Genomic DNA, 22,090 nt, shown 5'->3' with positions numbered 1-22,090 from the left:
TGACACAAGTCTGCTTTCTCTGTACACTTTTATTTGTTGTTGTTTAGTCATTTAGTCGTGTCCGACTCTTCGTGTCCCCATGGACCAGAGCACGCCAGGCACTCCTGTCTTCCACTGCCTCCCGCAGTTTAGTCAAACTCATGCTGGTAGCTTTGAGAACACTGTCCAACCATCTCGTCCTCTGTCGTCCCCTTCTCCTTGTGCCCTCCATCTTTCCCAACATCAGGGTCTTTTCCAGGGAGTCTTCTCTTCTCATGAGGTGGCCAAAGTATTGGAGTCTCAGCTTCAGGATCTGTCCTTCCAGTGAGCACTCAGGGCTGATTTCCTTAAGAATGGATAGGTTTGATCTTCTTGCAGTGTGAGCCAGTGTGGTGTAGTGGTTAAGAGCGGTAGTCTTGTAATCTGGGGAACCAGGTTCGCGTCTCCGCTCCTCCACATGCAGCTGCTGGGTGACCTTGGGCCAGTCACACTTCTTTGAAGTCTCTCAGCCCCACTCACCTCACAGAGTGTTTGTTGTGGGGGAGGAAGGGGAAGGAGAATGTTAGCCGCTTTGAGACTCCTTAAAGGGAGTGAAAGGTGGGATATCAAATCCAAACTCTTCTTTTTCTTCTTCAGTCCATGGGACTCTCAAGAGTCTCCTCCAGCACCATAATTCAAAAGCATCAATTCTTCGGCGATCAGCCTTCTTTATGGTCCAGCTCTCACTTCCGTACATCACTACTGGGAAAATTTGATCAGTAATATAAAAGTGTACTTTTCCCAGTACATTTTTATACTACTGATCAAATTGATTTGGTATCTTGGTCTTCATTATATTTTAAACTTTCATCTAATCAACTAACTGAATTTTAGCTGCAGCTATATACATCCTGTACAGCGCAATAATTTGGCCACATTGTGAATGGCTGTGCCGTCATTCATCCCAGTGTCGCTTCATGCCAGCAGTAAAGCAATCCACCAGTTTCTAATGCATTACAGTGAACGTTTATACAACTATTACACCTTGCAGGGCTTCAATATTTTTTCTTTAAGAGGCCTGGCGTCTATACAGAGCACAGCAGACTGTCAAGTGACTTCTATGGTTGTCAGAAAGATACCTAGATCCAGCAACCCCGACTTCTACATTTTGATGTTAATGGAGGAAAAGATAATGGAAACATTTATAAAGCAGAAGATTGCAATTCAGTTAAGGTTATGATTTAGTAGGGAGTCGGTCAGCATGAACCAGTTAAATGAAGATCATGTGTGACAAATGTATTAGGGTCATTTCTACACATTATTGAATGGGTAAGATGAAGCCATCAGTATAATTCATCCAGGTTTCAGGAAAGCATTTGTTAATATGACTACACCATGAGATGGATTTACAAGGTCAGGCAGAAGAGGATAGGGGACAACATCTGAAATGGAATATAAATTGGTTTAGACATAAGAAGCAGATGGTGTCAGTAAGACGTAAGAATTCATGGTGCAGAAAGGTAGGGTATGCATGAATAAAAATACAGAGCATCGCATGATTCATCTGTTGTGCTGGGAAGGTAGAAACAGACAGAGCTGCAGAGCACCTGAACCAAGCACTTTCACAGAGTGACTGACTCAAAACTATTGTGGCAATGCAAATTTGTCATACAGGAATCTCATGTACTCAACATACTAGCTTCCTCAATAGGCAGAGGGAAATTGCCTAAACTTCACAGGTTATTAACCACTTCTACCTGCTCTTTAGCACCATCTGTGCACCTGATTAAATACCAAATGGAAATAAATGCATCATAAGTGCAGGTCAAAATTAGAACATAAGTGCAGAGAACAATACACTTTTCTATAAATAGCATTCATCTGCATGATAAATGTGGCTTTAATTATAACTATACTAATTAATATATCAAATCAATATTCAAGGCACTTCACATTCAAGAATACAATAGCCTTTGCAACAGCTCTATAAGGCCGGCCAATAGAAGCATCCAGTAATGCAAAGCAGGCTGAATATGTGTGTAATAGCCTGGAAGAGGAGAAGGAAGAGGAGTTTCAATGGCTTATTGAAAAATTAAGAACTCTAGATCTTTCAAGCAGAGTTCTTTTCCATAATCCGAATCCATATGATATCTCAAATTCTGTTACAAAGTAAGAGAATGATGGTCAAACTAGACAATATGCTAAATACATAGATGCTGCATAAAATGGCAACCACATGTTTGGCTCCCCATTGTATCACTCCATGATGTCTAACAGACCTTATTGCACTAAACTAGTTTATTCATTGATGAGCCATCACAGCACAACCCACCTAGGGTGCAACACTAGTTGACTGTGCACATAGATAGAAGTGATGAACATTCATCTTAAGGGTTTGCACTGGTGTAGACAGGTCATTTGCGCAACATCATTGGGTTTTTTGCTTCCCTGAATGGATTAGGACAGGATTACCTGAAAGGCTGCCTATGCAAAATATCAATCTCTCTTACTGCCTTAAGATCAGCTTCAGAAGCTCTGCTTAGATGCGCACCAACAAAGACAAGTAGGGTTGATGGGCAGAAGGAACAGTGTCTTCTTGGTGAAGAACCCACAGTTATTGAACTCGATTCTGCATGTTATGCAGGCTCAATCACTTGCTGTCTTTAAAGGAGACTTAAAGACCTACTCTTTCTACTGTTGCTTTTATCAGATACAGTGGTACCTCGGGTTACATACGCTTCAGGTTACATATGCTCCAGGTTACAGACTCTGCTAACCCAGAAATAGTGCTTCAGGTTAAGAATTTTGCTTCAGGATGAGAACAGAAATTGTGCTCCGGTGGCGCGGCGGCAGCAGGAGGCCCCATTAGCTAAAGTGGTGCTTCAGGTTAAGAACAGTTTCAGGTTAAGAACGGACCTCCAGAACAAATTAAGTACTTAACCCGAGGTACCACTGTAGTCTATTGGTGTGTCCAGTTTTTGCTATGGCCATGTCTTGCTGTTAGCTGGTGCTACTTTTAGTAGTATTTTGTGCTTTTAGTTATAATGAAATGCTTGCTTTTATCTAGTTTTAAATTTGTATTATATAATATTATTATATTATATTATATTATATTATATTATATTGGTTTGGTGTATATTGTTGTGAAACATTTTCTTTGAAAAATATTATATAAATCTAAAAAATAAAAAAAATACTCTTGCATTCTTCATGTGGTTCCACAACTGGATTTTCTGGCAATATTGTTTTAAACATATGTACTTTTATACTTTATTTAGTCTGCCAAGATTGATTAGGGCTGAAGAGTTTGAAATGAATTTGTGCCTCCATTATAATTGCATTGAACAACAAGATTTGCATTCCAAAATGACAAAGTCATTTATGTTTATGAAAAACGAGACATGGATTATGATTCTAAGATCACAGATACGAGTGGTATTTGTTTACAACTATTTTAAACTAATATGGACAATCCACAGCTCCCATTCATTCCAGTAGATTGTGAGCAGGATAGGAATACCATCCCAACGTATTAGCAACAATGAACCAGCAACCAATTAGGCTGGTTGGTGACATGATTATTTTCCACGCCACCCTTTTGTACAAGTGACTGGTGACTGGGAGTGGCCGCCGAGACCACATAACACCGGTCTTGAAAGACCTACATTGGCTCCCAGTATGTTTCCGAGCACAATTCAAAGTGTTGGTGTTGATCTTTAAAGCCCTAAACGGCCTCGGCCCAGTATACCTGAAGGAGCGTCTCCACCCCCATCGTTCTGCCTGGAGGTCCAGCGCCAAGGGCCTTCTGGCAGTTCCCTCATTGCGAGAAGCTAAGCTACAGGGAACCAGGCAGAGGGCCTTCTCGGTAGTGGCGCCTGCCCTGTGGAACGCCCTCCCATCAGATGTCAAAGCGATAAACAACTACCTGACATTCAGAAGACATCTTAAGGCAGCCCCTTCTGATTTCTTATTGTTGATGATGATAATGTTTGATTTGAAGGTTTCTGGGTGAGTGTTGCCTTCATTTTTTCTGGGGTTTTTTTTGCAGGGGTTATAGATGTTTTGGCTGTTTGGGGATGGGGCTCTGATCTTCACCTTTTGTAAAATGGGTACATTTTGGTGCTCATGTCAGTTTCTTAGATTACAGTGGCAAAAGCATTGATGTACTGCTGTTGTGCTTCAGACATGTTCATCTAATAGGCTCAGAATAGCAGTTGCTCAGCTTCCTTTCGAGGCTAGAGATCTTAGGCGTCACAGGACTACCTGCTCTCTATCTGTACACACACACCACCTTGCATCTCTGAAGAGATGCTGCTTTGGGTGCCACTGAAGTTGAGTGGTGGCACTTGTATCATGTTAACTCTGTCCAGAAGGAAATTAACCAGATCCCATTCTATATGACTTTTTAAAGGAGATCTGTAAAGACTTTATCTTATTATCCCAGGCATCCTAAGAGGTGATATGCTTTATTATGAGAGACGACTGTTTGTGTGTACAGTGGTGCCTTGGGTTACACACGCTTCAGGTTACATATGCTTCAGGTTACAGACTCTGCTAACCCAGAAATAGTACCTCGGGTTAAGAACTTTGCTTCAGGATGAAAACAGAAATCGTGCTCTGGCGGGGCGGTGGCAGCAGGAGGCCCCATTAGCTAAAGTGGTGCTTCAGGTTAAGAACACTTTCAGGTTAAGAACAGACCTCTGGAACGAATTAAGTACTTAACCCGAGGTACCACTGTATTTTGCTTTCCTTAATTTTTTCATGCTTTTGTGACTCTGTTTGGGCCCTTGTGGCTGAGAAACAAACAAACAAAAGTCTATGAATTTAAATGCCCTGTTCATGAATGCCCCAAAGCCTCCCACAGGGTGCTGTTAGAAACAGGCTGAAGCACTGGAGGGACCTTTGGTTTGGTCCATCAAAGCAATTCTTATGTTTCTTTAAAAGGTAATTTTAAGCAGAATGCTGCAGATGGTCACTGGGAGCACTGTTATGGGTGCTGCCTCCAACGCTGCCACAGTTCCTGAGAAGCTTTCCAGAGCTCCTGCCAATTCTCAGCTCCATTGATTTCAGTGGGGAATCCATCAATTCATTCCAGCTGCGACCCATTAGTATAATTGAAACAAACCATTTTGTCATACTAGTGTTACAAAGTTTCTCTCTAATTGATTTTGATTATTTTAAAGCTCCACGATTGATTACTAACAAACTAAAAATTTGCACATGGGTACTGCCGAACGCAGCATTACATTTCAACCATGCAATGATAAATGCGGATGCTTTGAGCATGAAATTCCTTAATGGGACCACCCTTCACAGGAGACCATCTCGTTTAGTATCTAGAGAGAGGAAGAGTCTGTATTCAGACAATATAAGGAGGGCAAGAACCCAGAGAGAAGATGGCTTCTGAGTTCCAAGTAATGAGAGAAATCCTAAGGTGGCAGAGACCAGTTTTGGTTCTGAAATAAAACAAGTCACAAAAAATTGTTTTTACATTATATTATAATTTAATTAATTTTAACTATTATCTGTCACATGCTTTTGATGGGACGCAGGTGGTGCTGTGGGTTAAACCACAGAGCCTAGGACTTGCCGATCAGAAGGCTGGCGGTTCGAATCCCCGCAATGGGGTGAGCTCCCGTTGCTCGGTCCCTGGTCCTGCCAGCCTAGCAGTTCGAAAGCACGTCAAAGTGCAAGTAGATAAATAGGTACTGCTCCAGCAGGAAGGTAAACAGCGTTTCCGTGCACTGCTCTGGTTCGCCAGAAGCGGCTTAGTCATGCTGGCCACATGACCCGGAAGCTGTACGCCGGCTCCCTCGGCCAATAAAGCGAGATGAGAGCCGCAACCCCAGAGTCGGTCACGACTGGACCTAATGGTCAGGGGTCCCTTTACCTTTACTTTGCATACTTTTAGTTATCAGTGTTTTATCCATACTGGCTTTAATTTTTGTAAGCCGCTTTGAATCCCAGTTCCGGGGGAAAGTGGAAGACTGTATAAAAATAAATAAAATAATAATGATTATCTCCACTTTTGAATTCCATAACTGTATTTCTATATGTTTTAGGTCTTTTTAAAAATCAAAGCATAAATAAATAAATATCTCTAGCTGCATAATACTATGTAGAGGACTACAAAGTATCAGACTCTCTTCATAATGGCACCATTTTTGACATGGCAAGACAAACATGGCACTATACCTCACTTATGTCAATAGATGATATTATTGATGATCTAGATATGTTACCTCAACAAACGAAACAGGTCATAATTGTCAACCATCACTTATGACTTGCAATCAACAGCTAGGTAAATATCACCAAACTTCAAATATGCAATGCAAAAAATATAGGCATAAGGCATGTTAATATTTTTTTTACTTTACACTCTGATCTCAGATTCATTAATCCTACTTCATTTCTCAGGTCTGTGTATGTGTGTGTAGATACACACACACACATTTAATATTCAAACAAATAAGTTCACTAAATTTATGTGCAGTAAGATAACAGGATTAAAATGAGCCACCTTTCTTCTACTGAAGAGCACTACTGAGGAAGCTAAAGCCTCAGAGAATAAAAATAATTGGAAGTGATCATAAATAGAGATAACTGAAGTAAAATACAACCTTGCCAGTATGTCAGGGAAAGTGGGGGTTTGGAAGCCAGTGAGGTGTTTGGTGATGCTACCTACTTATTTCCAAGCTTCTAGACTATATTTTAAGATAATTAAGATGGGAAATACATTTGATAATGTGTGGTGTCCCTGAGAGAGCAAAGGGGAAGCAGCTTCTTGCCCTCATGGAAAATTGATTCATTTCTTTCTAAGCTTTGCTAGGGAGAAGAAGCTGGGACAGATTCAGAGTGGAGACTGAAACTGCATTCTACTGGTCCAGAAAATGATTTAAAAAACATTATTGTCAGGTGGTGAGGTGGTTGCTCACGGATAGCCAGGCAGGACTCCGACCTGTCTTTAGCGGGTTTTTATTTGTGCAAACTATTTATAGTGCAGAACCAGAAAGTTCATGTCCATCTCAGTCACTTGCAGATTCCGGGAGTGGCCCCTTCCGGTTTCTCCCCCAACATAATAACTTAGACACCCCAAAATCTCTGCCTTCCCTCCTTACGTTTCATCCCTCTGCATAAGCTGGGCCTGGCCAGCTGGGCTAGGTGAGGCGCTTGGGCTCTCAGTAGCATCTTCGAGCCCTCCCCTCGCTTGGCTGCCCCATTCCCACTCTGCTCCACTGGAGGTGTGGCTTTCTCCACCGCTGGACAAGGCGTTGCTCCTCAGGAGCAGCAGAGGCTCTCTGTATCCCCCTGGCTTTCTCCCGTTCCGATGGCAGTCCCCTGACAATTATTATAAATGAACCTGAGAAGTTAAAAGAGGTCATTAGAATATATAAGAAAACAGAAACCTATTTTGATGATTAAAGGTAAAGGGACCCCTGACCATTAGGTCCAGTCGTGACCGACTCTGGGGTTGCGGCGCTCATCTCGCTTTATTGGCCGAGGGAGCTGGCACACAGCTTCCAGGTCATGTGGCCAGCATGACTAAGCCACTTCTGGTGAACCAGAGCAGCACATGGAAATGCCGTTGACCTTCCCGCCACGGTACCTATTTATCTACTTGCACTTTGACGTGCTTTCGAACTGCTAGGTTGGCAGGAGCAGGGACCAAGCAACGGGAGCTCACTCCATCACGGGGATTCGAACTGCCAACCTTCTGATCGGCAAGTCCTAGGCTCTGTGGTTTAACCCACAGTGCCACCCACGTCCCAATTTGATGATTAGTGATTTCTAAATTCAGGTACTGTTATGTCTTACTTCCTGAAACTTTAAGGAAGTACAGGCTGTTGAAAAGATAATGTTTACATTACAACAGTTTAATAATTGATGAGGTTTCAAATTTATGTGATAGTATGTTGACCGTGGGAGCTGTATATTAGATCAGCTGAATAATTTGGACCATATACAATATTGTACTTTAAATATCACTTACCAGTGAATGCTGAATGGCATTATCTTCAGTCACAACACCTGTTGATGTGTAATTATGGACCCTCTGCTCTGACATCATTGGATCTTCACAGGTGGCTAAAGGAATGGAATGGGGAATTAAAATGTGCTACACAACCCACGCAATGGAAATTATTTTAGAATCTATACATGATGTTTCCTTACAATTTAAAATTTAGATTGATCCAGCAAAAAAGTAATGTTTTGGGTATATTGGACCCCACAACATCTTTATAGGAATACACTGTCTAAGACAGATAGATGCTGGAGGTGTAATGCCTTGTTAAGACATTATGCATTATACATATATATATGTATATGTATATGTATATGTATGAATGAATAAAAAATGCGGTATATATATGTCCAGTTCTTTTATATATATATGAGAGAACTGGTTATATACACACACACATGCACACAGGGGTGTGTGTGTATTGGTCTGAGGTGCTCTAGCTCCAAGGATTATGGCAAAATCCTTGATATCTGCAGATGTACACCTGCTTTTACATTATATTCCTGTAGTATGAAAATTAGTGGCAGGACCACGAAAGCAGATTGCATGCCTTTTCAGGTTCAAAACAGGAAATATTATTGAGAACAGTTATACATCATACATAAGATATCACAGCTGCGTGTTCCACATTTATTCATTTTTTATAAAAAATGAAGTATAAATTGTTAATAGACTTGCTAAGACATACCACAATATTAATCTAAACATATTCAAATCAGAGTATTAAAACTGGCACACATACAGAGATACAAATACGCATCCCACAACAAAAATGAGAAAAATTGAGAGTACAGATGTACTTGTCCTTGCAAAACCTTACGTTTTATCTATGTAACCATACTCTGATAATGTTTTCTTTTTTCTTTCATTCTTTAAAATCAACATCCCTGTGGTATGTAGAAACATAGTATTAAACAAAGTATTAAACTGCATGTGCTGTAGCAGCAAGTGAGGGGCAGATAGAGCTTGCCAGACTGGGAAGGTAGCCCGTCTAGGAGAAGGAAAACTCTGGTCCTAAACCTTCTAGAGAAAAAGCTCAGGAATAAACCCAACACAAATCTGGAGTAGAGCCCAAGACGGTTGGATGGCACCTTGTGCGCCTCCTTCCGGCAACTCCTGCAGCCAAGTTGGTGCCAAACATATTGCTCTGCTTTCCTTTGGACCATATCAGCGAGGCTGAGACAGGAGTCTTGTTATCTGGGCAACCCAACATACTGCCCCTTCGAAGTTACTTCAGGGCTGCTACCGCAGTGGCTTGACTTCACCCCAGGAGGCATACTCCATTGTGTCTCGAGGCAGACGGATGCCAACAAGCTGAGATTTGTTATGTTTTCTGAGTGCCTCGGGACTCATTGTAGGGCAGAAAGGCAAAAATAAAAAAGCATTTTACAATAAAAAACTCTAGCCCCTGGTTATTGTCAAAGTGCTTTAGACTTCCATCTCTCAGTCGCTGGATCATCACCTTGTCGTGGTGAGCGGGCTTGCATGTTCCTATGACCCTTGTGAGCGAAGCCGTCGGGAATCTCGTACTCCCAGCAGGGTCACCCAAGGCGGTAAGGTCAAAGGGAAGGAGCTAGACAAAGAATGATCCAATAAGTCCTCAACGGCAGAACAAGAGGATGATAACAAGCAGTATGTTACAACGGCTGTGAAGGCGGATGAAGGCTGCAGCAGATAAGAATCTACCGGTCGTTGTGACTACTCATGCCATGGGAACAGAGCCTTACTGCGAAGACTGTGCATTGGTCAGCGTGCAACTCTCGAACTCCTCCAAAGATTCCATCTGAGCAGGCTGAAAGCAAAGAGTAAGGTTACCGTAACTTCCATCATAAGCTTCAGTATGCTGATGACAACGTAGTGTGTGCACGCCCAGAGGATGACCTCCAAACCATTCTAAATATCTTCACAGAAGCTTATGAAAAGCTTGGCCTATCACTCAACAACCAAAAAACCAAAGTGCTGCACCAACAAGTACAAAATAACCCCTCTGCAGCGCCACAAATAAAACTCAATGGTGTAACATTGGAAAATGTTAATCACTTCTCCTACCTGGGCAGCTATCTTTCCACAAGGGCCAATACTAATGCCGAAATCCAGCATCAGCTGAGCTCTGTGAGTGTGGCTTTCTCCTGATTGAAGTGCAGAGTGTTTGAGGACCGGGACATTTGCAGGGAAACCAAAATGCTTGTTTACAAAGCTATTGTACTACCAACCTTACTGTATGCTTGTGAAACATGGACCACTTATAAATGCCATCTCCAACTCCTCGAAAGATTCCATCAATGGCGTCTCTGAAAAATGTTACACATGACTTGGGAAGACAGGCAAACTAATACCAGTGTACTGGAAGAAGCAAAGATCACCAGTGTTAAAGCAATGATTCTTCAACATCAACTTCATTGGACTGGTCATGTTGTGAGGATGCCTGATTATCGTCTTCCAAAGCAACTACTCTATTCCGAAATTAAAAATGGAAAGTGTAATGCTGGTGGTCAACAAAAGAGGTTTAAAGACTGTCTCAAAAAATGGTTTTGCGACAGAAAAATCCAAATTGGAAACTGAACTGTTAGATACCGATGTCAAAATTCTATCCAAAATGTACAATTTATTGTTGGAATGACATACAAAGGATAAACAAGTTAAATCTGTGATGGTTGATTGGGCAAGAGATATTGGACACAATATAATTTTGGAAGATTGGGAAAGGCTGTGGAAGAAAGGGGTTAAGTTTACTGCATGTACTGTATTAAAAGAATCCTTCCAGTAGCACCTTTAAGACCAACTAAGTTAGTTCTTGGTATGAGCTTTCGTGTGCAAGCACACTTCTTCAGATACACTGAAACAGAAGTTGCCAGATCCTTCTATATAGTGAGAAGGTGGGGAGGGGTATTACTCAGAAGGGTGGTGGGAATTGGAGATTGGCAGATAGCTGAGATGAGCCTGCTGACGACTCTTAACGACTGTAATAGGTCTTACAGGAAAAGGCAAGGGGTGAGAAGGTGAGAAATGGCTTAGTCATGTATAATGGGATAAGAATCCAATGTCTTTGTTCAAACCAGGTCTCTCTATGGTTTTAAGTTTGGTAATGAGTTGCAATTCAGCAGCTTCTCTTTCCAGTCTATTTCTGAAATTCCTTTGTAGTAAAACAGTTACTTTGAGATCTTGTATAGAATGTCCTGGGAGATTGAAGTGTTCTCCTACTGGTTTCTCTGTTTTGTGATTCTTGATGTCAGATTTATGTCCATTTATTCTTTGGCGTAAGGTTTGGCCTGTTTGTCCAATATAGAGAGCTGAAGGACACTGTTGGCATTTGATGTAACTGTATTAAAAGAAAATATTATGAAAATGATGCATAGATGGTACTTAACCCAGGTGAAATTAGCAAAGATATATCATACAAATGATAACCAGTGTTGGAAATGCAAAGAAAAAGAAGGTACCTTTTATCATATTCGGTGGACGTGTCCCAAGGTGAAAGACTTCTGGGAAAAGATTTATAATGAGTTGAAAAAAATGTTGAAGATTACATTTATTAAGAAACCAGAAGCCTTTCTACTTGGAATACTAGGACTGGAATTGCCCAAAAAAGATGCTAGACTGTTTTTGTATGCCACTACAGCGGCAAGGACGCGGGTGGCGCTGTGGGTAAAACCTCAGCACCTAGGACTTGCCGATCGTATGGTCGGCGGTTCGAATCCCCGCGGCGGGGTGAGCGCCCGTCGTTCGGTCCCAGCTCCTGCCCACCTAGCAGTTCGAAAGCACTCTTAAGTGCAAGTAGATAAATAGGTACCGCTTTATAGCGGGAAGGTAAACGGCGTTTCCGTGTGCTGCGCTGGTGCTGGCTCGCCAGAGCAGCTTCGTCACGCTGGCCACGTGACCTCTGGCCTCTTAAGTGAGATGGGCGCACAACCCTAGAGTCGGACACGACTGGCCTGTACGGGCAGGGGTACCTTTACAGCAGCAAGACTTTTATTAGCCAAAAACTGGAAATCGCAAGAAATACCAACAATATAAGAATGGCAGATGAAGATGTTGGAATTTTTGGAGCTGGCTGACCTGACTGGAAGATTCTGCGATCAGAAGGAAGAGGAGATACAAGAGGATTGGAATAAATTTAAAGAATATTTAGCTAAATATTGTAATATAAGATAATTAGAAAATTCTTGGAAGTAATGAATAGGCTTAGGGGTAGAATAAGAATATGTGGTAGTAAATATTAAGGACTAGAATATAAAAAAAGAAGAAGAGGTTAGTAAATGAAAGGAGTTAATATTATTAGAAATACGAACTTGGAGAATTGTTATAAAGGTGATATAATAAAATTCAGAGAGGGGACTCGAGGAAGTCAGTCATCAATGTGATGAAAGTTGGATATTTGACGAGATAATCTTTTTTTCTTGTGTGTTTAGTTTATTGTAGTGTGGTGTGTTCTTTTTCTTTGTTGTGTATTTTGTTATGTTATTTTTGTGATAAATGTTGAAAATCAATAAAAAATTTTGGGGGAAAATAAAGACTGTCTCAAGGCAAATCTAAAAAAATGTAGTATAAACACTGGCAACTGGGGAACACTGGCCTGCGAGCACTCCAGTTGGAGAACAGCCTTTACCAAAGGTGCCATGGGCTTTGAAGACACTCAAACTCAGGGCCAAAGGGAGGAATGAGCTAAGAGGAAGGCACGTTTGGCAAACCCTCACCGTGATCAACTCCCGCCCGGAAACCAATGTCCCCACTGTGGAAGGATGTGTGGATCCAGAATTGGCCTCCACAGTCACTTACAGACTCATTGTTAAAACCATGTTTATGGAAGACAATCTTACTCGAATACGAGTGATCACCAAAGAAGAAGAAAGAAGACTTCCATCTGTAATCATCTGAGCCCCTTCTTCGTGTGCCTCCTCAAGAACTCTTGATGGTGGCAACAGGAGAACAATCTTTTCCTGCAATGGCTCCCCATTTGTGGAATGCTCTCCACAATGGTGCCTTATTTACCGTATTTTTTGCTCTATAAGACTCACTTTTTCCCTCCTAAAAAGTAAGGGGAAATGTGTGTGCGTCTTATGGAGCGAATGCAAGCTGCGCAGCTATCCCAGAAGCCAGAACAGCAAGAGGGATTGCTGCTTTCACTGCGCAGCGATCCCTCTTGCTGTTCTGGCTTCTGAGATTCAGAATATTTTTTTTTCTTGTTTTCCTCCTCCAAAAACTAGGTGCATCTTGTGGTCTGGTGTGTCTTATAGAGCGAAAAATACGGTACATATCTTTAGGCACCGGGCATTCCTATTCTTCCAGTCCTTTGGCTTATTAAACAACTCAAGGCCTTTTAAATGTGCCTGGGCATGGTGTGTTGTCCTTCTGTTTCTTTGCTACTGTTTTAGATTTTGTGGTTTTACGCTGTGAACCATCCTGTGATCTTTGCATGAAGGACAGTACAACAAATAATAATAATAATAGCTCAGTATTTTCCCCTGATTTTGTTGCTAACGTCTACAGTAGCTTTGTCGCAGGCTACTGAAGAAGTGAACATGAGGGGCAAGTATTTCAAACATATTAATGACCAACAGCAGGGCCGGCCCACCTGCCAGGCAAGGTGAGGCAACTGCCTTGGGCGGCAGATCCTGATGTTGTTGTTTAGTCGTGTCCGACTCTTCGTGACCCCATGGACCAGAGCACGCCAGGCACTCCTGTCTTCCACTGCCTCCCGCAGTTTGGTCAAACTCATGCTGGTAGCTTCGAGAACACTGTACAACCATCTCGTCCTCTGTCGTCCCCTTCTCCTTGTGCCCTCCATCTTTCCCAACATCAGGGTCTTTTCCAGGGAGTCTTCTCTTCTCATGAGGTGGCCAACGTATTGGAGCCTCAGCTTCAGGATCTGTCCTTCCAGTGAGCACTCAGGGCTGATTTCCTTCAGAATGGATGACTGGCAGAATCCGAGACCAGAGAGAAGAGACGGTGAAAGAAGACTGGAAGAAATTTAAAGACTATTTACAGAAATATTGTAAAATTAAGGAATCTTAGAAGGATGTTGGATAGAAACGAAGGGTTTTTTAGCTGTAATGCTTTAAGAGATATGAAAAAAGGTTTGCAACTGGGTAATTTCAATGGTAAGGATTTGCTGAATCAACAAATTGAACTGGAATACAAAAAAGGGAGGTATGAGGAGGTCCAGGGAAATAAGTATAAGGAAGATAGGTTATGGAAATTTAATGTCCTTTTAATTGTTTTATTTGGTATGTTTTCTTTTATTTTTTACTTCTTTGGTTATTTTTTTTAAAAAAACTTTATTCTTGTTCTTTCTGTATTCTGTATTTTTTGTATTTTTTTTGAAACTTTAATAAATATCATTAAAAAAAAAAAATTCCTTCAGAATGGATAGGTTACAAATAATAATAATAGTTCAGTATTTCCCCCTGATTTTGTTGCTAACGTTTACAGTCGCTTTGCCTCAGGCTACTGAAGAAGTGAACGCGAGGGATGAGCATTTCAAACGGGTTAACAATCAACAGCAGGGCCGGCCCACCTGTCAGGCAAGGTGTGGCAACTGCCTTGGGCGGCGGATCCTGATGCAGATCACAGAATCCTAAGGTGAAAAGGGACCCTGAGGGTCATCTAGTCCATCGCCCTTGTTCCTGACATCCTCTTCCCTCAGGCTTTCTTTCCTCAGAGAGAGAGTGAAGGGAGAGGCGGCGGCATTTTGTGGTTCGCCTCAGGCGCCCAAAAGGCCTCGGGGTTCACCTCAGGCGCCAAAATGCCTCAGGCCGACCTGGCCGACAAGCAAGCCCGCCTTAAGTTTCCCTCACGCTCAGAGGCTGCTTTTCTTTCTTTCTTTCTAAAGCGCAAAAAAGAGGCGCCGGAGCACTGGAAGAACAGCAGGTGCAGGCGGCGGGCGAGGCCGCCTCAGCGCGGGCCCCGCCTCTACGCGAGGCTCGGCGGCCGGCCTGTGTTCCCCGAAGCCCACGTCGCGCAAAAGCGGCCGGAGGAGGAGGAGCAGCGGCGGCGGCGGCGGCGCTGAGGAGACCCGGCTGGAGCCGCCCAGCCGCCGCCATGAACTCCAGCAACCGCACCGAGAGCGACTGGCAGGGACTGGTGAGCGAGGTGAGAGGGGGTGAAGGAACGAGGCCTGCCGCGGACTGGAAGGCGGAGCTGCCTTTTCCCGCCATTTCCCCCCAAACAGGCCTGCAAAAAACCCGCCTTGCTGGTGCAATGGGGCTTTCCTGCCAGCCGGCACCGGGTCGCCCATCCCTCTCCTTCCTGGCGTTTCCGGCAGCCTGCTGTGTATATATATATATACGATCTACAGTCGGAGCGGCTTGCTTCCCTTTCCTCTCTTTAGTGCAATTAAGCTTTGCAGCCCCACTTCCCCCGATGCGTGTTTACTGTGCAGCATGTCACGTGTGAATCCAACCCCCCCCCCCAGTTAAGCGTGCATAAGGGTTGCAGTGGTGGGGGATTTTTGGGGGGGGGGTGGCGTCTGGGGCAAACGACCTCCCTGGCCCTCCAAAGCAGCTGGGCTAAGCTCAAAACTTGCCTCAGTTTTTCCAGGTGTGGCCAATGCTAAAAGCTGGATGGTTGCGTGTCACCGCAGGGATGGTTGGCACTTGTTGCTTGGAGGGGTATGACAGATGTTACCTGTATGCCACTTTGGGGGCGAGGGGGTCGGAGCGAGGTATATATCTTCCCTTATCCCTGTTAAGCTGAAAGCAGCAAACTTTTGCTATTCCCATCTCCCCATTTTTATTTATTTTTTACTTAGTAGAGAGACCTTGTGAGTCAGGAATTCCCAAAAATGAGTTGCCAGGTCTCGGGGTGCGATCAGAGGTTTCTGCAGCGCTATTCACTCAACACAAACTTTTTTTGGTGAATGGGAGGGCTGCAGGTGCACAGTTAAAAGTCTAAATGAAGTCCGTAAATATGCAACCATATGCTCTTTGATTCGTCACCATATCCAAGTAAATATATTTAGGTTGGGGGTGGACATGCGCCACGTTCCAGACGGATGCCAAGGGATTTTGCTGTCATTCTCCACCTGTTAAGTTGTCAGGCAATGTCCCCTACTCGGCAGGGTATAAGTAAATTATTATTATTATTATTATTATTATTATTACTGCATGCTAATAGGATTTGTCCATCTCCCATCAGGCTTCACCTTCTTGATTCTTGCCCTCAAAAGACCTGGCCACTCTGGGCCAAATTAGATTTAATGTCCATTGCATGATTGCAACTAATGTGCTGTTGCTGTTTTTTTAAAATGTAAGTAGGCAGCTTATGCATAGCATATTTGCCCTGTGAAGGCTTCCCTCGTGATGTAAGTTGCAGCTTCAGGGGAATAATTTCCATAGAGACCACAATAGGTGAGACTAATGAGTTAAATTCTTCACCCCCTGTGATTCTGTTGCTGCTCCCCCTTTTCTGTTTTCCATTTTTAACTTGTGCCTATTAATTCATTCAGTTGTCAACTTACTATTTTTCTTCTGGCTAGGATTCTGTGTGTTTTTAACAGAATCTTTGTTGGTTGAATATGAGCCTATCATTTCCTTGTTAGAGAGGGAAGGAGAAATGAGACACATTCACCTGCTAAATTTTGACTACCCTGTGGCTTTTCAATGTACAAGAGGAGAAAAAAAGAAATTTGCAACCCCACTGTAATAATTGCCGCTGTAAACTTCATAAATAGACCAGAGGTGATTGAAGTGTTGTTGGAACTAGTCAACTTTGGCAAACACTGACTAGTGTTTGCCACAGTATCTCAAAATGGCTGCTTCCCTAGGTTTCAATTCTCTGCTGATGTTCTCAATAACATCTTCCTTCTGTAGTCATAGAACACTTTGATTCCTATATTATTGTACCACCATCTCACACCCACAGCTGAGTAACACAGCCAGACTCTAAGATTATAAGAAAGGGTGTCAATCAGAGTGTAAGCAAGCTTTCTAAGCAGCCGTTGGGTCATCAACGCTTCTATAAAGTGGGTATTGCCTGTCCATGATTCTTTTCACTTCCATGATATTCATATTAATTTGGGTTGGGTTTGGGGTCCTAAACAAGTGCCAGGCAGCTGTGCCTTCTTTCAACCCCAATCTTACTCCCTGCCCTTCCATTAGCACCCCTCATGCCATGTTGCTTCTGCTCTGAGAAAATGTTTCTAAGAAATGATGGGAAATGTTGGTACAGGCAGTTATTGGCAATTATGAATGATTATGGTCACATATGGAGTACCAGCATTCTAATACTTAGAATCATAGAATTGGAATCCCAAGGGCCTTCTAGCCCAGCCCCCTGCAATGCAGGAATAAAACAACAACTATTGTACAGTGGTACCTCAGGTTAAGTACTTAATTCATTCCAGAGGTCCGTTCTTAACCTGAAACTGTTCTTAACCTGAAGCACCACTTTAGCTAATGGGACCTCCTGCTGCCACCGCGACGCCGGAGCACGATTTCTGTTCTCATCCTGAAGCAAAGTTCTTAACCTGAAGCACTATTTCTGGGTTAGCGGAGTCTGTAACCTGAAGCGTATGTAACCTGAAGCGTATGTAACCCGAGGTACCACTGTATGTGGCAAAAAATGGTAGTGGTATTAAATGTTTTGTGGTGCAGAATAATGGTGGCCTTATGAGACCAAGATGAAGACGACCTACAAGAGATTCCCCTCCATGTTCTGTGAAGCTTTGTGCTAACTAGGGATGTGCTATGGTCTAAACCACTGAGCCTCTTGGGCATGCCAATTGAAAGGTCGGCGGTTTGAATCTGTGTGACAGGGTCAGCTCCTGTTGCTCTGTCCAAGCTTCTGCCAACCTAGCAGTTCGAAAGCATACCAGTGCAAGTAGATAAAAATATACAGCTGCAACAGAAAGGTAAATCACATTTTCGTGTGCTTTGGCACTCATCATGGTGCTCTGTGCACCAGTAGTGGTTTAGTCATGCTGGCTACGTGACCGGGAATGTCTGTGGACAAAGGCTGGCTCCCTCGGCCTGAAAAGCAAAATGAGTGCCACACCCTTTGACTGGACTCAACCGTCCAGGGGTCCTCTACCTTTTACCTTTACAACTTCTCACTCTGGTGTGACAGTTCCTCTACATACCAGAGGATGAAGTAGGAAAGTAGACTGCCTTCATGTGTTGACCATGAGGATAGGGTAACTGCTGGTGGGAAGCTAAATATTTAAACATTCCTGGGGGGTGGGGGTGGGATTTCTGTAAGAAAAGCAACAATACACAATGAATTTGGGTGTGTATTTTCAAATAGGCCTTGCAATCTTGGCCATGATTTGTGTAAGATGCTCTTTGACTCTAACGGCCCCTAATCTTGAACCTATGCAAAATGTAGGATTAATAACCTGTTCAAGATGCATTTTTGGTTGTGTGGGCTGGAAGGTAAATAGAGATAAGTTATTGGCAGCAGGTGATGGAAAGGGAGAAGAAATGTTCTTTCCTTCTCTTTGCCTCCCCAGCCCTCGCAAATCCACAATATTTTGCTCATCCTCACTTGGAGTGCTCAATTATGTACATTATTATATACATCTAAAGCTACCATATAATCCTGTTTGGTAACTTACCATTAGTTTTAAGAAAAAGAGAAAACAGTTTCATATTATTAAGCAGGAAATTAGTCAAGTGTAATTATTTGAAAACATAGCAAAAAAATAAGAAGCAAGGATAGGAACTGAGATGGAAAACTGGAACTGCACATATTTATTGGGTTTCTTTGCCTATTGGAAATTTTAAGGGTCCATAAAATAAAGTCGTAAAGACTTACCAATGTTTTTTTCAGAAGTAAGTCTTGCTGTGTTTAATGGGACATAACACCCAAGTAAGTGTGCACAGGGTTACATGGGAATAAACTCAGTTTTGCTAATTGGGATTTTTTCCTGAATAAATGTGCATGAGATCATGCTGCTAGTTTCTCCCCACTACCTGTGTTCCTGTCTATTTGTACTGCTGGTCTAAAGACCTGGCACTTGATGTCACTGTGATAAAGCAAACCTTCCTGGAAACCAGCTCTGAAACTTGTTTTGCACTGGATGATTGGATTTTATGGGCTCTTTGAGGAAATGGTTCTTGTTTAAAGCTTAGATCTGCAGCTGCTTCTTAAGAAAGCGCCACACAAGGTTTCACATGCACTCACCTGTCGGCAGGGTTAGAAGCAATGGTTCAAATGATTCAATACAGTAAAAGCTACAATCCCCCCTCACCTTACACAGTAGATGTTTATCACAGACATCTTCTGAGCACTATTTCACACACTATGTTGCATAAAATCTGGATTTGCCACCAAATGGCCTCTGTCTGTCTGTCTGATGAATATTCGCATTCAAGACATGTGTATGGAAACATCTGCTTCTCACATTCAAATGTTACATTTTTAAACGAGCATGAGGTTTTGTTTTGTTTTTTTAAGTGTGATGCAAACCTTAAATGGGGTACAAGTGAGGAAAGGGCTGCTTTACAGATGGCTAACTCAACTCTTGTTCTGTGATAACACAAATATAGTACAGTACCATATCTGTAAAGTTCCCTTGCGGTTTAAAGGGCTGCCCTAAAGGAGATGAATTGGTGCTGGAGGACATCAATGCTCACAAGCTAGTTTACACCCACCTACCCACACCTTGATCTTCTAAAAAAATTCCCCATGTATCTACCTATTATTACCTCATGTCAACAAACATTCAGTGCTTCTTAGCTTGCACATTCAACCGCAAGTCACCAAGTGTTAAGTGAACATGTGGTGTACATCCATGTGTGAACCAGTCCTTAGCCATTCTGATATTAAAACTGTGAAAGCATTGCATTTTTTTTGGCTGCTTAGGATTATTATTGCCCAGACATTTGCATATGAGAATAAAATAGTGACAAATTCTCAGTACATAGCAGGAAGTAGATACGGCATGTGTAGCAAGGAGTGGCACTGTATTCCACATCCTTACAGCTAGTTTGGCTTCTATTATCTATCTTCTTTCTTTCTTTCTTTCTTTCTTTCTTTCTTTCTTTCTTTCTTTCGACTGCCCTTCATTAGAAAATATCAGGGTGGTTCGCAGAATAAAATACATAATTTTTAAAAAGGAAATAAGTAAAACAAAACAGCAAACAACTGCTGCCTTTATTGGGTTCTGAGGGTCCTGAAACTTCAGCTTTTCTGTACATTTGATTTGATACAAGCTGATACAAGGAGAAGACAGAGACAGGTGACTGTGTGTGTGTGTGTGTGTGAGAGAGAGAGAGAGAGAGAGAGAGAGAGAGAAAGGAGTCCACAGGTGACAGAAAGAAGGAAGAATCTGTATGAAAGGGAGGATCTCATTAGTTATTAATTAAATTAATATGCAAATCCTTTATTTTAATAGGACTTACTCTTAAGTAAATATGCCACTTTAATATTTCAGTGTTGATTTGGAATGAAAATTAATTTTATTTAGTTGAATGATAAAATGGTAAGATTTTGCAAACTGAAAGGGAAAAAAACACTTGTTTTGGAACTACAGCCATATGGTGCTTGAATGTGGAAGAATTGGGAATTCCTCAAAGCATTATACAGCTAACGGGCAAGAACGAACAACTGCCACCTACAGTATACTAGGTTCCAAGAGTGATAAGTGCTGCTAACTTTGATTTCAGGGCTGCTGATGTTAAAAGTGAGCAAGAGTCACAGAGAAGTGAATCGAAGGTGGCAGAGAAGGTGATAATAAGGTGGAAGAAAGTGAGGAAAGGAAAATTTGAAGGAGGCAGGCAATAATGAGCAGGTGAAATGAAGTAGAAGGAAGAAAGTATAGAAAAGTTTGAGAAGGTAAAGAGAATGGAGAGAGAAAGGATTGTGAAAGATGGTGAGATGGGAGTAAGTGATAACAGAGGAGGAACTGGGAGGTGCAAGGAGGAGGCAAGGAGAATGTGGGAGGTAAGAAGAGAGAAGAGCAAAGGCAAGACAGGTGATACAGGACCAGAAGGTAGGGAGAGAAAAAGACGGAAGCAGGTGGCAGAGACAGGAGCTGGTAAAATTGATAGGCCTTTTTGGTAACAAAACACAAGCAGAAATAGCGATGGTGACTTGCCCTCTTTCTCAATATCAACCACAGGTTTCAAGGAAGAGAAGAACCCGAGAAATAAAAGAGAAGCTATATGTATTAAAAGGGTTCGAAAGTTTGCTCAACAGTACGTGAAATATTGGTTTACTTGCATTTAGAAAAATTGTATGCCACTACCTCTGTGTAATAGGTGGTGGGACGCTAGTACTAATAAGTATAAATCAAAAGGGGAAATGTAAAAGTGAGTCCTGTGTGCCTGGCAAGGAATATATGGTGCACCTTGGGTCTAGACTGGTTGATGACCACTGCTCTAAATGAAGATAGGCCAAAGCTGATAAGTGACATCGTAATCTGAATTTCCGAAGTTTATAATGGTGTGTCTTTCACTTTTTAGATTTCCCCTCTCCAATAACTTGACTAATGTCCTGGCATTATCAGATTATGAGGTCATTTCTGTTCAGGAGTTAATGAGATCAAAGCGGATTTGGCACTAAAAATAGCTATGGACAAATAGGGACCATTTGATGGAGAGGAGAGCTGTTTCACCTCTCTGTAATGTTGTCTTTCTCATTCTGTTTTGTTTAAAGCAGTTAGCAGGCAGTAAGATAGTTCAAGCAGTAATGTATCATATCAGTCTTTACTTAATAGGATCTTGTAGCGATCATAGTCCACTTACGATGGTAAATTAGTGGTAGATAAAAGTCAATAGACAGCAATGAAAATTATTATTTTGAAGGTATTTAGACTTAGAGAAATGCAGATGAAATTTGAATCTAACAACTGTTTAATGAAAGCATTAAATAGTTCATTTTCACAAAAATACACGAAGATGTATTCAGAAGATTCACTTTTTAAAAAATACCTAAAAACAAATAGCAGAAGCTATAACCATCTGCAATAAATGGTGGCTCTTTTTTTTAAAAAAAAGAAATCAAATAAAAGTGGTTATTTGCGTCTTAAAAGTAAAAAATCCCCACTGTATTTTAAAACCAGTATATCACAGTAGCATCCCTTGCACATCATGGTAAGCTGCATTTGATGGCTCCCACTTTATTTGTTTCATACAATTTTTTTACCGCTTGATTGTAGAAAACCCTCAA

General features: G+C 42.0%; 2 protein-coding genes across 10 annotated transcripts in view; one reads left to right on the top strand and one right to left on the bottom strand.

Moving 5' to 3' along the window:
* The window catches only part of LOC308484921 (uncharacterized protein), a 50,975-nt gene extending 36,207 nt beyond the window's left edge, over positions 1-14,768 (bottom strand). Inside the window, exons 1-4 of one of the 7 annotated variants that reach the window (XM_081020213.1) lie at positions 14,499-14,768; positions 13,557-13,941; positions 9,447-9,776; positions 7,952-8,046 (exon numbers count right to left, since the gene is read on the bottom strand). In XM_081020213.1, coding sequence (XP_080876339.1) covers positions 7,952-8,046; positions 9,447-9,471 — 120 coding nt within the window. In that variant the 5' untranslated portion in view covers positions 9,472-9,776; positions 13,557-13,941; positions 14,499-14,768. Of the gene's footprint in view, positions 1-5,499; positions 5,946-6,920; positions 7,322-7,951; positions 8,047-8,804; positions 10,734-13,556; positions 13,942-14,498 lie in introns of those variants that run through there. The other 6 variants (XR_013990166.1, XR_013990167.1, XR_013990168.1 and 3 more) reach the window with 6 other exon arrangements.
* A 149-nt stretch (positions 14,769-14,917) lies between these two features.
* Positions 14,918-22,090, top strand: part of CCDC149 (coiled-coil domain containing 149) — a 58,062-nt gene continuing 50,889 nt past the window's right edge. For 2 of the 3 annotated variants that reach the window (XM_081020020.1, XM_081020021.1), the window contains exon 1: positions 14,943-15,073. In XM_081020020.1, coding sequence (XP_080876146.1) covers positions 15,023-15,073 — 51 coding nt within the window. In that variant the 5' untranslated portion in view covers positions 14,943-15,022. Of the gene's footprint in view, positions 15,074-22,090 lie in introns of all 3 variants that reach the window. The other variant, XM_081020022.1, reaches the window with a different exon arrangement.

Source organism: Podarcis pityusensis, assembly GCF_964106645.2.
Source record: "Podarcis pityusensis genome assembly, chromosome: 9".
Classification (NCBI taxonomy): Eukaryota; Metazoa; Chordata; class Lepidosauria; order Squamata; family Lacertidae; genus Podarcis; species Podarcis pityusensis.
This window is presented reverse-complemented; position numbering and strand designations above follow the sequence as displayed.